At 43.7% G+C, this 15926-nt stretch overlaps 1 protein-coding gene across 1 annotated transcript in view; it reads left to right on the top strand.

The window, feature by feature from the left end:
- The first annotated feature begins 4727 nt into the window (after window positions 1-4727).
- LOC126462869 (probable G-protein coupled receptor Mth-like 1) overlaps window positions 4728-15926 on the top strand; it is a 563028-nt gene continuing 551829 nt past the window's right edge. Inside the window, exon 1 of the mRNA XM_050096106.1 lies at window positions 4728-5501. Coding sequence (XP_049952063.1) covers window positions 4743-5501 — 759 coding nt within the window. The 5' untranslated portion in view covers window positions 4728-4742. The remainder of the gene's footprint in view (window positions 5502-15926) is intronic.

Raw genomic sequence — 15926 nt, 5'->3', positions numbered from 1 at the left:
TTATTTAGATCGAAGCGGAACGACAGTTCAGCTTCTGTTAAAATGTTTCTTTGACTGCGCAATCGATGTATTAGCGTCCGCGCTAGATGCGCATCTTTACAGTTACGTAAATTATACAAAACAAATGTCTTTCAAAGTATACTCAAAGCTTTCGTAGTACGGAAATACCAATAATATTACAAACTTAAATGCAGTGGCTATTGCCATGCGTGAACATGCATCGTTTCCCATTCGATTCTTGCTCTAAGAGGGTACGCAGGTGGTTAGCTTGTTGATGTACAGAATATCTAATAATAAATCGGAGCTTGAAAATACCGCTGCAGTTGTAAGGTACTTTTATTTAACACACGACCGGTTTCGGGCTCTTGTACGCCCATCTTCAGGTGTCGTGACTTGGTGTTGTGATCCCGAGTGAATGGGGTCCATGGTCTGCGTTCGTTGGTAGCACATCGCGTATTGTACACGCACATCGCGGCACTCGGGGTCACAGCACCAAGTTACGACACCTGAAGATGGGCGTACAAGAGCCCGAAACCTATCGTGTGTTAAATAAAAGAACCTTACAACTGTAGTGGTATTTTCAAATTTTGGTACAACGCTCAGTTGCGGATGTTCCTCGGACAGGATTGTTTGTAATAATAAATCAATATTTTTTTAAGGACATCATCTTTACGCCAGTGACTGTGATAAGTTTTTATTACCCTACTGCAATTTCGGCCGTAGACCATTATCAAATGCTGACATTACGGCTTTAAGACACGTCAGCGTAATGTAAGCTGACACATTTGTACGTCTTTTTTTTTTCCTTTATTGTCATTTCCATTCCCCATCAGGGGCGGGCTGGCAGCAGTATAAGCGCTGCTCTTCAGCCAAGAGACAAATAGACAGGAAGGCATTTAAAAACAATATAAAGGAGATATATTGGCGGAGCATAGAAACAAAAAAGGCGGAAGAGAAGCAAATAAGACATACCAGGCGGGGACTGTAAATCGGAGATAAATATCTAAAAGAGTATGTTACACAAAAAAACCACACACTACATTAAAAGGCACCAGACAAAGTACGGCAGGAGCGTGAAAGTCCGTAGAACGAATAAAACAGCCACATGGCGGGCGGCGTAGCAGGGAACTGTCATGGACAATAAACAGGTCGAGCACGCAATTAAAACCCACGTCACTAGATGACACTGTAGAGCGGTTTCCTTTAATTTACGTCTATGGCCACACACTTTTTGTTAGCAGATTACCGGTTTCGGTATTTAATGACCATCATCAGATCTGTTTCATAAAAACAAAGTCCTAATGAAACAGATCTGACGATGGCCATTAAAGACCGAAACCGGTAATCTGTTAACAAAAAGTTTGTGACCAAAGACGTAAATCAAAGGGAACTTATTACATATACGGGTCACTGTTTTTTCGCGACGATGTCACAGCTTGTGAAACTGTAGAACGGCACAGAAACACATCACTAACGTAGCACACTGATAACGAATAAAAACCTGGAGAATCTGCATGGAAGAGAGGGAAAAGGGAAATGGGAAGGAGGCGAGGAGGAGGGGAGAGAAAGGGGGATGAGGTGGGGGTTAGTATGTCGTTGTCAATACTGTTAAATACACTCATGACGTTGTTACACAGTGCGAGCACACATATTCAGACATCGTAAAACAACATAATCTGTAAGTGCACATGATCGTTAAACCATCACTAGTAACAAAAAAAGCGATATTTGAATATGTATGCTAGCACTGTGTAACAACATCACGAGTGTGTTTAGCAGTATTGAGCACGACATACAAATGTGTGAGCTTACATTTCGTTGACATGTCTACATCTACATAGATATTCTGCAAATCACATTTAACTGCCTGGTAGAGGGTTCATCGAACCACCTTCACAATTCTCTATTATTCCAGTCTCGTATAACGCTCAGGAAGAACGAACACCTGTATCTTTCCCTACGAGCTCTGATTTCCCTTATTTTATCGTGGTTACCGTTCCGCCCTACGTAGGTCGGTGTCAACAAAATATTTTCGCATTCGAAGGAGAAAGTTTGTGATTGGAATTTCGTGAGAAAATTTCGTCGCAACGAATACCACCTTTCTTTTAATGATTTCCAGTCCAAATCCTGTATCATTTCTGTGACACTCTCTCCCCTATTTCGTGATAATACAAAACGTGCTGCCTTTCTTTGAACTTTTTCGATGTACTCCATCAGTCCTACCTGGTAAGGATCTTACACCGCGCAGGAGTATTCTAAAAGAAGACGGACCAGCGTGGTGTAGGCAGTCTCCTTAGTAGGTCTGTTACATTTTCTAAGTGTCCTGCCAATAAAACGGAGTCTTTGGTTAGCCTTCCCCACAACATTTTCTATGTGTTCTTTCCAATTTAATTTGTACGTAATTGTAATACCTAGGTATTTAGTTGAATTTACGGCTTTTAGATTAGACTGATTTATCGTGTAACCGAAGTTTAACGAATTCCTTTTAGCACTCATGTGGATGACCTCACACTTTTCGTTATTTAGGGTCAACTGCCACTTTTCGCATCATTCATATATTTTTTCTAAATCGTTTTGCAGTTTCTTTTGATCTTCTGATGACTTTATTAGTCGATAAACAACAGTGTCATCTGCAAACAACCTAAGACGGCTGTTCAGATTGTCTCCCAAATCGTTTATATAGATAACGAACAGCAAAGGGTCTATAACACTACCTTGGGGAACGCTTGAAATCACTTTTACTCGATGACTTTCCGTCAGTTACTACGAACTGTGACCTCTCTGACAGCAAACCACAGATCCAGTCACATAACTGAGGCGATATTCCATAGGCACGCAAGTTTACTACGAGCCTCTTCTGTGGTACTGTGTCAAAAGCCTTCCGGACACCCAGGAATACGGAGTCGATCTGAAATCCCTTGTCAATAGCACTCAGCACTTCATGTGAATAAAGAGCTTGCTGTGTTTCACAGGAACGATGTTTTCTAAACCCATGCTGATTGTGTGTGAATAGACCGTTTCCTTCGAGGTACGTCATAATGTTCGAACACAATATATGTTCTAAAATCCTGCTGCATATCGACGTTAATGATATGGGCCTGTAATTTAGTGGATTGCTCCTACTACCTTTCTTGAATATTGGTGTGACCTGTGCAACTTTCCAGTCTTTGGGTACGGATAATTCGTCGAGAGAACGGTTGTATATGATTGTTAAGTATGGGGCTAATGCATCAGCATACTCCGAAAGGAACATAACTGATATACAGTCTGGACCAGAAGACTTGCTTTTATTAAGTGATTTAAGTTGCTTTACTACTCCGAGGATATTTGCTTCTACGTTACTCATGTTGGCAGCTGTTCTCGATTCGAATTCTGGAATATTTACTTCGTCTTCTTTCGTGAAGGCATTTCGGAAGGCTGCGTTTAATAAATCTGCTTTGGCAGCACTGTCTTCGATAGTATCTCCATTGTTATGTTGTTTTACGATGTTTGAATACGTGTGCTCGCACTGTGTAACAACGTCGCGATTGTATTTAATAGTATTGACAACGACTTATAAATGATTCCTGTGTCTTTTATTAACATTGCCAACCCCTTTTGATTTCTGTTTTAACTTTCCTCATTTTTCCGCCATTTTACACTTTACGTCAGCGTTTTATCGCCTGTTTTTCTTGCTTCTTTTCTTCTTCCGTTTTTAAAATAAAAGTCTGTAGGCTGTAAAGCAGCATACTAAGCTGCTGCCAGCCCGCCCCCTTCGGGGGGAATTGAAACTCAATAAAGGAAAAAAAAGACTTATAAATTAAATGCGTCAACTTAAATTGCGTTGACATGGCTTAAAGCATTGATATCAGCACTTAATAATAGCCTCAGGGCGAAATTGCAATAGTATAATAAAAACTTCACTGGCGTAAAGATGATGTCCTTCAAAAAAAATTTTATGACTGAATCCCAGCTACAACAAGTTTATTCAATAAATCAATACTTAAACATACAGCTCTAAAACCGGCAATATATTTATAATGCGCCTCCCATATTTTTCCGTCATAGATACATTTTTTCGATATATCCAGGGCACATGTCACCATTCTATTAAATATCGATTTATCGGATTCCTGATATTTACAAAAATATTAACTGTCCTTCCGAGCATCTGGCGGTAGACGCTTATTCGTTTGCATAGCGGCTGTAGTCAGTCTGAGTACTTACGTAGAGTGTAAACTACATGCCTCTAGTGTGTGTGTGTGTGTGTGTGTGTGTGTAACCAGCAGTATATTTATAATGCGCCGCCGATATTTATCAGTCGATTCATCGATACATTGTTCCATATTTCAAGGGCACATGTCGCCATTCTATAAAATATCGATTTATAGGATTCCTGATATTTATAAAAATATTAACTGTCCTTTCGAGCATCTGACGGTAGACGGTTATTCGTTGGCGTAGCGCCTGTAGTCAGTCTGAGTACTTACGTACTACATGACTCCGATGTGTGTGTGTGTGTGTGCCCGGAACAAGTATGAGCAACCGGCCCGGTGACTTTATCCCGCCGAAGACGTGACCCCGATTTCGCCGGCGGCCCAGGGAAGCTGGCCGTACGTTGAGCTAGAGTGGTGGGGGGGGCAGGTCCAACCACGGCGGTTGAAGGGAGGAGGAGGGGGGGTAGGGGAGGAGCGCCTCTGTCGGCGAGACTGAGACGCGCGCGGCCTCAGTCGGCGCGATGCCTTGAACGCTCGCGCTTCGCGATGTCCTTATCCGCCGTGCTGTCACTGCCGCTGCTGCTCCTGCTGCCGCTGTCGGCCGGCGCCGACCACGTGGTGCGGATCAACAGGTGCTGCGCGCCGCAGGAGCGCTACAGCTTCTCGCAGGGGGCGTGCGAGCCGGCGCCCGAAGGCGCGCAGCCGCCCCCGTGGACGCCGCTGGTGTACTCGCCGGCGGCGGGGGACCTGCTGCCCGAGCTGCCGCCCCACTGGCAGCAGCGCGCCGGGTTCGTGCCCCGGTGCGAGGGCGCCGCCAAGGTGCTGCGCACGCACCCCGACGGCCTGCACGACTACATCATCTTCGACAACGGCTCCCTGTGGCTGACCGAGACGCAGGAGTTCTTCCACCCGGAGGCGTACTGCGTCGACGGTGACGTGGCCGTCATCTGCCTGCAGGGCGCCGCCGAGGAGGACGAGGTGCGCTTCAGGAAGTGCTGCCTGGGCGACAGTGTCTTCAGCGAGGCGTCCATGTCCTGCACGGAGGGCGGCGGGGCGCCGGCGGGCTCCAGCGTCGCCGAGGTGGTGGCCAGGAGCTGGCCGCGCGCCAGGCTCACCGCCAACTTCCCCGTCTGCCGCACGCCGGGCACCCACTTCGAGGTCGCCGGTTCGGTGCTCGGCGGCGACGGCTCCCTCAAGAGGGACGGTTCGCTCATCATCAGAGGCGCCGCGCTCACCCTCACCCTGCGGGCCGACGAGTTCTGCCTCGAGAGGGTCGTCCAGCACAGCGCCGACCCAGGTGTCCAGGTAAGACCGGTGGTGCCTCCAGCGGCTCTCGATAAAACAAAGTGATTCGCAGTTTGTTTCCGAACAGTGATAACAAGTGTGTGGCTCGTGTGTGCCAGTGGATCCCGTCGCTGTTGACAGACTGCCTGTGTCCTAGCCCGACGTAGAGGTTAATACGGAACGTAACAACTCGGTCATGAGATGGCGAAGCCGACTCACGTGAATCTGGAGAAAAGCCGGCCGGAGTGGCCGAGCGGTTCTAGGCGCTACAGTCTGGAACCGCGTGACGCCACGGTCGCAGTTTCGAATCCTGCCTCGGGCATGGATGTGTGTGATGTCCTTAGGTTACTTAGTTTTAAGTAGTTCTAAGCTCTAGGGGACTGATGACCTCAGAAGTTAAGTCCCATAGTGCTCACAGCCATTTGAATCTGTAGTAAAGGTTATCAGACTAAAGTTACGAGAGCTTGGGTGTGCTGACAGTCTGATCTGTAGCACAGCCCGTGACCGCTACGTTAGGTTGGAAGATTTCAGTTGGCAAAGCCAACGAATACGAAAGCAGAAAATATGGTTGTGGTAACAAGTGGTCCTATATTTACGTTCGCGCCATATTGAAAATTGCAAGTGTAATCCAGTAGGTAATGTTACCGGTTGTCGTAACAGATTGACCTGTAACTTAGCCAGATCTCCGTGTCCGCGCACCATATTTCACACATTTTTCGTGGTTGCTCTGTTATGTTGCCCTCCGTCCACCCCACCGTCTCTGAGATCTTGTTTGTCGCAGTAGCTTCATCTATAATGTAGCCTGAGGTCTAGGTTAGGTTGAAAGGAGATAATTTGGGCGTGAACTGGCGAAGACAAATAAAGGTTGTCGTAAGGGACTGAACTATAGCGTATCCTAATATTTACTTACACGTCATATTCAATCGCACTGGGTCACACTTACCGCTCTGTCCACGATAAATACCATAGAAAACGGTGAATGGTGAGTTCAAGGGAAGTGTTCGATTCTAATTTTGTTGTTTCATTGTGCTTCTTGAGATAGTGATGATTGTGGATGCGGCTGCAGTTTTGGGTTTCATGTTTAGGTCAAGGGAATTGTTCGATTCCAGTGGATATTGTTTTTAGATGATTTTGAGAAGGTTGTGGTCCTTTTATTTTATCGTTTTTGTCGTTTGGTTTTGTGGCGTGTCTTTATTTTTAGTTTGTCCCCACCCAAAAACTCCCAATTTTCCTCGCTTGTCCCGTTAGTTTCATTATATATTTGGAGAAATATGTATTTAACGGTTTTTTAGTCTATTTTTGTGTTTGTTGTCATGTTTACGTTATGATGTCATAGTCGCGATATGGGAGTAGTTGTGAATGGTCGTTTCCACCATATTGATGACTTCATTGGTCAAAGCACACGGGTGGAATCGGACGTTTCCGTTAACCCCTACGCAAAATGCAAGTGTGTCCCACTACGTAACTTCTATCGCAAATTGATGTGTAGTGTAGTCCAAGGTACACGTTAGCTTAATAGTTGACGCAATTTACGATACAAATAAATAAAACTGGAAAGAAAATTCAGGAACAGTCTTGTATAGCTGACACGTCACCGTCGAATATTTTTGTTAATAACGTGCAACATGCACAGTAGGAGAATAATGGAATATGTAATCATTATCCTAATCTACAAGCATCAATATAAGGAAGTTACGGACTTCAGCTTCGATATAGTGCAAGCTGTAATGGGAACCATTGTGGCACTAATAATAAAGATAAGTTGAGGAGCGCCGGAACAAAACCTGATATATCCACTGTATTCGTGTGTTTGAGCCGTAGGGGATAGATACGGGAGTAATAATACATGCTGCCACAAAATAATTTTCAGCACAACGCGACATCAAGTGTTTTATGGCATGTTTCTTCCTTTTATAGCTTGTGGAGCCATTTAGAGATCACTGTTTGTTACTTTCTGTATTAACAGCAAATGCGCAATTACCGATTTTTGTTCCGGCGCTCCTCAGTTGTAAACAGCTACTTCAGTTGTGTTCAGATAAAGAATTGTCTATTTCCTGAATGAGAATTACATTAGAGCCATGTGGAGTCGATCTTTTTTAAGTAGTCGTTGCAGCGGATGTACAAGAATGCGATACCGCCGTTTGGCAATTAACCCGGTACGTATCTGTTATGTGAGTTGCCATAGCCATGACAGATTGATCTGTAACAAACCACGAGGTTCTGGTTAGGTGGGGAGGTCATAATACCGGTATTATTAATATTTGGAGCCATCCTTCTTATATGCTTTATAAACATGCTAAAGGAAAATCGTAGTTTGGATGTGGTTTGAAGCAGCCAACATATGTGTAATGACTGTCGTCATAAGTATTGTGCATTCCATAGTTGCATTTACGTCTCAGACAAAACCATTTGAGTTCCGATATACGTAGCTGAAATACGTATAACTGCACGACTTCAAAATCGCTATACCAAGCAATAGCGTCAATGGTCGAAGCAGACGAGTTGTATCGTATTCTTCAGTTACCTGCACCGAAGTACGATCCAGAGATATCTCGTTATCGTGGTACTTTTGAGTGGCGTGCAGCTGAAATAATGTCTCGCCCACGATCGCAAAATTTAATGTATTTCCTACCGCCTATTAAAAATGAGGAGAATGACATTTGGGACAGATATTTGGAGAAGTACGATTGTGCAGTATTGGAAGTTACCCAGTGATCGAATGATGTTTGTTTGTGCATCTCTACTAAGAGGCCATCGCATTGCAAAGATGTGGAAAGTCGGGCAAACTTTGTCTTCTGGACTGACAGTGTGTTCACGATAGGTTTCGTCTTTGTTTACATTATCCATAACGTTTTTCTACTGTTGTCACAGATAATTTTGCTTCTCATACCAGATTTCGACACTACGCATATGATGAATTATAGCAATACCGGTTTCCGTTATCACATGTAACCATATAATTTTTCCTAGTCTCTGTGGATAATAGTCAAAACCATAGTTAATTACACGCAACAGAACGTTCGAAAAATTATACAGTAGTTTCTTTTCGTAGTGAGAAGAATGATACATTCCCTAATGCTGTAATGAGCTACTGCATGGGCAATAAAGCTACATAGGCGAAGGATGAAGCCTCTGGTGGTTATAACGCACGAAATATGAGGGTCCTAGTGTGCCGAACAGCAATGAAGCTACGAGAAAGATGGAGGTGACTTTACACGCTTTAATCAATAGCAAAGATTGTATAATACTTCTGGCGAAGTCTAGTACAATCAACAGTCAGAATAAACTGCGTCGAAAAGTTGCAGTCGATATTCAACTGAACCGCTCGAATTATAAATTTTGAAAACGTGTTTGCGGCGGAGCAGTATTAAGGCATTGGATTCACATTCTAGGAGATAGTGGTTCAGTTCCATCCCTCGCTCTACCATATAGAGGTAAATACGCATGGCTTGACAATTTGAGGAAGGAAAATGCCGGAATGTTTGTTTTGAAACGAACACGGTCAATTTGTTTTCCCAAGACTAGGTTGAGCACTGGACCGCTTTCTAAAGAAATTGGTGCACATATCTCGTACTATGAGACAACAATCGCTGTCGTCAGGTAGGGAGGACCTACCAAAGTGAAGGAGATATGAAGTCGTTAGCACTAAGACGTGTGTAAAAACTGCCGGGTCAACCATTACGTTTTTTTATTACATTTTTTTGCTATTAATTATATGTGCTGCTGAAAGTGCCCTACATAAATAAATACATCATTTTGCGACACACAGTTCCAGAGATGTTATAATCACTGGGAAGCGGGAAAAAACACCGCATCATGCCTGAAATTTTAATACATTTATTTTTTACCACGAAGACACTATTGTAGTCGAGTCAGTTTTTAAGAAATCTCTGACGCCTGGCAGCTTTCAACCGCAAAGCTCAAACGGCTGTAGGCGACAATAGCCATCTGTAGACCTATAATGAGACGTTGCCATAGAGACGTTTACAAAATGGCGTTGTAGACACGCGAAACGGCAGTACTTACACATTTGTACGCTATGCATATTTCTTTGCACGACTGTTTCATGATTTCAAAGGTGTTTTCACGAATACATGGAAACGATTTTTTTTTTCGTTTTCTTATTTCTGTGTCTGATAGAAAATTTGCAAAATTACTTACTGCCTGAGCAATGCCGAGCTTGTTACCTAGTTGAACTATAAACAGCAAATATTAGTTCTGTCACAACGCGACTGAACGCTGAAGAAAAATAGCTAATTAATATCACTGTGAAAGGTGTGGAAGTTTTTCGTATTCCACAGCTACAAATTAAAGATGTTTGATGGTTTTTTTTTGTTTTCTTTTTTTCTTTTTAGATGAAAGGTGTTTAACGCTCATCGTTGTGACCTCAGATGAAAAGTAATAAAAATCTTCGCCTGTCGTGGGTTCGGATCGCCAGTCTTAATGCCACGGGAACGGTCGCTACGAAAATGATTTCGTTACTTCACAAACAGTGAAGAAACATTCATTACGTATTTATATCCTGGCATTATGCGGCAGCAATATATGTGTTAGTGTTATAGAAACGAAGCTAAATTCGTGTACATATATCTCGTTCGAGACGAGCGCATTCGCGCGTTACTGTAGTGTCGAAGTAACAGGGAAAGCGAAAACTCGTCGCGACTGTCCACTGTCGCTGCGCGAGAAGCGCTGAGTGGCAATAACAGGACGGGACAGGTGGCTGCCGGCGCATGCGCAACAGTTACGACAGAGGCCGGCGCTGTTTGTGTTTACGCCGGCTGAGCGGCCGTGCGTTGAGCTTTTCGCAGCGCGTGGCATTCCGGTCCGGACGTGGCCCCGGCGGGAACTGTCACACTCACACGGCCGCTGAAAGGCTGCGCTCGTACGGCCGTGTCTGCGGCAGGAAGCGGCCGTAATTGTGTCAGCGGTGGCGTTCGCCGCCGGAGCGGGTATTTTCGGTAGCGGCGAAGCTTCGTTAGCGGAAGCAGCTCAACAGCTTACCAGGCTGTACTACCTGAGGGAGAGACACAGCTTGCGCGTCTACGTCAGAATTAAATACCGGGTGATCAAAAAGTCAGTATAAATTTGAAAACTGAATAAATCACGGAATAATGTAGATAGAGAGGTACAAATTGACACACATGCTTGGAATGACATGGGGTTTTATGAGAACCAAAAAATACAAAAGTTTAAAAAAGTCCGACAGATGGCGCTTCATCTGATCAGAATAGCAATAATTAGCATAACAAAGTAAGACAAAGCAAAGATGATGTTATTTACAGGAAATGCTCAATATGTCCACCATCATTCCTCAACAATAGCTGTAGTCGAGGAATAATGTTGTGAACAGCACTGTAAAGCATGTCCGGAGTTACGGTGAGGCATTGGCGTCGGATGTTGTCTTTCAGCATCCCTAGAGATGTTGATCGATCACGATACACTTGCGACTTCGGGTAACCCCAAAGCCAATAATCGCACGGACTGAGGTCTGGGACCTGGGAGGCCAAGCATGACGAAAGTGGCGGCTGAGCACACGATCATCACCAAACGACGCGCGCAGGAGATCTTTCACGCGTCTAGCAATACTTTTTTTTTCCTAATAAATCCCCATGTCATTGCAAGCATGTGTGTCAATATTTACCTCTCTATCTACATTATTCCGTGGTTAATTAAGTTTTCAAATTTATACTGACTTTTTGATCACCCGGTACACTAATAAGGGCAAAAGGTAAATAGTAGCGCTGCTTGCATTTTCCACAGTTCATGTACGATATTTGTACATAATACGCACCAAAATACTCACCGGGACTTATCTACTATATGTTTCCTAAATTTATCTTTCTTTAGTTCTCCGATAGGTGTGTTAAATATTGCAAAGTGCGTTAACTAATGTGAGTGAACGTAGACAAAAGGCTTATAAGGGGACAGTGCGAACTTCCACTCACCGATTTGATTCGTATTGACAGGGTGTATATGGCACCACTAGGTTTTTAACATGTGCACACAGGAAGACGCGCCGGCCGAGGTGGCCGAGCGGTTCTAGGCGCTACAGTCTGGAACCGCGCAACCGCTACGGTCACAGGTTCGAATCCTGCTTCGGGCATGGATGTATGTGATGTCCTTTGGTTAGTTAGGTTTAAGTAGTTCTAAGTTCTAGGGGACTGATGACCTCAGAAGTTAAGTCCCATAGTGCTCAGAGCCATTTGAACCAGGAAGACGCAAATTTCGACCGTTTTTGAGAAAATAGAGTTTGAAAGTTATAGGCGTGCTTATGCTGTAAGCTTTGTAGAGGCACCGGTTTTCCCGATATCCGCAGCCGATCGTGTAAGCGGCTACCTACATATGTGCGAGCTCTTTAAATCGAATCTTTTATTATGGCTATGAAAAGTATCAACACGTAATCGTTCATATACTATTTTCCCAATCTTTAACACGAAAAAGTCCCATAGTGCTCAAAGTCATTTGAACCATTTGAACAGCAGCTGTAAGGAAAGCAGAATTTTTTTGCACGTCCACGGTATTTTTCAGTATGTCTGTTGCAAAACAAACTTGGTTTACATTTATCAACGATTCTCGGTCGTCAAACAGTTTCGCGACGCTCCACGCACATCGAAGCCTAGCACCGAGAGATGGTGCAGAAAACTCACAAGAAAAGTTGTACCGGCAGCGAGATTAGACCCAGAGACCTTGCGCATATTAAACTAAGTGCTTGTTAGCTCGGCTGGGGACCCGCTGCCTATTAGCAACCAAATAAAGTATATAAGCACGCCTAAAATTACCAAGCTCGATTTGCCTCTTCCTAATCAAACACATTAAAGTCCTAGACGTGCCCTACACAACCTACCAGTGCGAAGCAAATCGGCGAGGGTTAGTTCTTTGTGAGCCAAAGATCAATTTGTTACCTCAGCCTTTGTTTCGTATTCTTCGTGAAGTCACAACCAGTAACCTTCCAACCAAACGCAGCCTACCATGGAAACAAAGATTTTAGGGGGGAGAGGGGTGATCCTCAGAGTCTAGCCACGATTAATAAGCATCGTAGGGACTCTGTACAAGTGGCTTACAATTACCCGTACGAGCAGCACAATTTGCTCATCGATACTACTGTGGGGTCAATTCATGTAACTCGCCACACAAATATGTTTATTAAAAGCTGCGTCAAGAACTAGAGAAGAAAACTGGGTGTAAAAGGTAAGTAACATGAAACAGAGGTTTTTCTAAATCGTAAAACTAGTGTCCTAGCGTAGTTTTATTCCGCTTTTACGACGATTTTAACTGACGGAGGTTTTCGTATTACTCCCGGTTTACTTACACCCATTTGCGATATCATCTGTAAGGTGACATGTTGAATATTTCGTAGCCAATTTTTTTCCATGGAAGGTCATAGCACTAATCTCGAAATACCACATAAATCTTGTCTTAAATGGTTACGTCATATGACCCAGAAGTCGTTAAAACGAGAAATCGTAAATCAAAGACAGACGTTGTTTCTCCGTAGGATGTTTACTTAAATACTAGACTTCTGGATTCGATATATCAAGTTTGATGGGTAACTTATCAGTCGAACCGCCGTTGCCATGAAGTCGATAAAAATTAAACATCTCGACATCCACAGGCAATGCTGTGTCGTATCGGCATCTTGAAATTATTACACAATGTACTTCGGAATAAGGTAATAAAGATGAGTAATTACTAACTGTGTCGGACTCAATAAAAATCTAAGATATGTCTCGACATGAATTCGGTAGAGGTACAGGCAGCATCACGTAAGCAAGAATCTTTTCCCATTAGGTGAGTTGATAGTACCGCCGACATCCAAGCAGGCCCTTGCAGTCGGCACCCTCCCATTCGTTTCTCTCACAAGGGAACTGTGGTGTCACCGCCAGACACCACACTTGCTAGGCGGTAGCCTTTAAATCGGCCGCGGTCCGTTAGTATACGTCGGACCCGCGTGTCGCCACTGTCAGTGATCGCAGACCGAGCGCCGCCACACGGCAGGTCTAGAGAGACGTCCTGGCACTCGCCCCAGTTGTACAGCCGACTTTGCAAGGAAAGGTTCACTGACAAATACGCTCTCATTTGCCGATACGATAGTTAGCATAGCCTTCAGCTAAGTCATTGGCTACGACCTAGCAAGGCGCCATAGCTTTGATAATTAATATTGTGAAGCATGTATCATCAAGAGCGATGTTCTACAAATGTGGATTAAAGTTAAGTATTACAGCAACTGCCTCCATTTTCTAAGTTCTCATTTCCTTTTAACTGTTCCAGACCTCACGCCAATCTGCGTGAGCTTAACGCTTGCCTTTCGGCTTCCTCTCGTTGTGACTTGGCTGTCTTGCTAAGTCACAACAGGAACCTCCCCATCGCACCCCCCTCAGATTTAGTTATAAGTTGGCACAGTGGATAGGCTTTGAAAAACTGAACACAGATCAATCGAGAAAATAGGAAGAAGTTATGTGGAACTATGAAAAAATAAGCAAAATGTACAAACTGAGTAGTCCATGCACAACATATGCAACATCAAGAAGAGTGTGACCTCAGGAGCGCCGTGGTCCCGTGGTTAGCGTGAGCAGCTGCGGAACGAGAGGCCCTTGGTTCAAGTCTTCCCTCGAGTGAAAAGTTTACTTTTTTATTTTCGCAAACTTATGATCTGTTTCTTCGTTCATTGACGTCTCTGTACACTGTAATAAGTTTAGTGTCTGTGTTTTGCGATGGCACCGCAAAACCGTGCGATTAGTAGACGAAAGGACGTGCCTCCCCAATGGGAACCGAAAACATTTGATCCAGGAAAACACGTCTGATATATTCTATACGACACTGGTGACGGCATGTGCGTCACATGACAGGTATATGTTGTCGACCCACCTAACTTGTACACTTGGCGAATGGGTAAAAAGATTCTTCTACTTTGCCCGATTTAGGTTTTCTTGTGGATGTGATAATCACTCCCAAAAAAGTGATGAAAACATAAGAGTTTGTCAGATAATTGTCTGAAAATAAAAAATTAAACTTTTCACTCGAGGGAAGGCTTGAACCAAGGACCTCTTGTTCCGCAGCTGCTCACGCTAACCACGGGACCACGGCGTTCCTGAGCTCGCATTATCCTTGACATTGCCTATCTTACCATTGACTACTCAGTTTGTATATTTTGCTTATTTTTTTCATAGTTTCACAAAACTTCTTCCTGTTTTCTCGATTGATCTGTGTTCATTTTTTCAAAGCCTATCCACTGTGCCAAGTTATAACTAAATCTGAGGGGGGTGCGAATGGGAGGTTTCCTTGTCAGTAGTTTCCGTTAATCTGCATGCCATTCCGCGAGTCGTGCACGGGTAGTCAAATAGTAAGGCGACCGCTCGCAATAAAAGGAAATCCGGGTTCGAGTCCCGGTCGGGCACGGATTTTCATTGTCGTCATTCCATTCTACAGTTGATGGTTGTCCATATTCGCGATTGCGAACACATTTACTGTATTTCATAACGGCTGCAGTCGCTGCAATGCCTGAACTTTGCATCGTAAACTGAATAACACAGGCACTGAAATACCATACTTAGAAAAGATTGTTTACTATTGTTTTGCATAATTTACGGAGAGAAACACTTCCCGTATTCTCTGTGCTTATTGCCTGAGGAGTTTCTTTTGTTATCCGGTGTCAAAGAAAAAATATACGGACAGTCGTTTTTGGCAGTTCGAGATGCTACTGAACAGTGCCAACCACGTTCTGAGTTATTGACATCGAAGTGGGTAAAAATTTACTGAATTCATTCGAGCGCATGCAAAAGGGTGTGCGTTTTAAGAATATTTTCGAGAAATAGTAAACGATGTGTAAAAAAATATTATATCATTGTTTTTGTAAGAACTGTGACAGGAGCCCGGACAACTGGGGACTGACGTATTAGGTCATGTATTAAAACTCTGAAGTACTGCTTTCCCCATACTTAACAATCATATACAACCGTTCGCTCGACGAAAGATCCGTACCCAAAGACTGGAAAGTTGCACAGGTTGCACCAATATTCAAGAAAGGTAGTAGGAGTAATCCACTAAATTACAGGTCCATATCATTAACGTCGATATGCAGCAGGATTTTAGAACATATCTTGTGTTCGAACATTATGAATTACCTCGAAGGAAACGGTCTATTGACACACAGTCAACATGGGTTTAGAAAACATCATTGCTGTGAAACACAGCAAGCTCTTTATTCACATGAAGTGCTGAGTGCTATTGACAAGGGATTTCAGATCGATTCCATATTCCTGAATTCTGAAGGCTTTTGACACTGTACCACACAAGCGGCTCGTAGTAAAATTGCGTGCTTATGGAATATCGCCTCAGTTATGTGAATGGATTTGTGATTTACTGTCAGATAGGTTAAAGTTCGTAGTAATTGACGAAAAGTCATCGAGTAAAACAGAAGTGATTTCTGGCGTTCCCCAAGGTAGTGTT

This window comes from Schistocerca serialis, chromosome 1 (genome assembly GCF_023864345.2).
Source record: "Schistocerca serialis cubense isolate TAMUIC-IGC-003099 chromosome 1, iqSchSeri2.2, whole genome shotgun sequence".
Classification (NCBI taxonomy): Eukaryota; Metazoa; Arthropoda; class Insecta; order Orthoptera; family Acrididae; genus Schistocerca; species Schistocerca serialis.
Note: the sequence above shows the minus strand (reverse complement) of the source record. Positions and strands in the feature narration are given on the sequence as shown.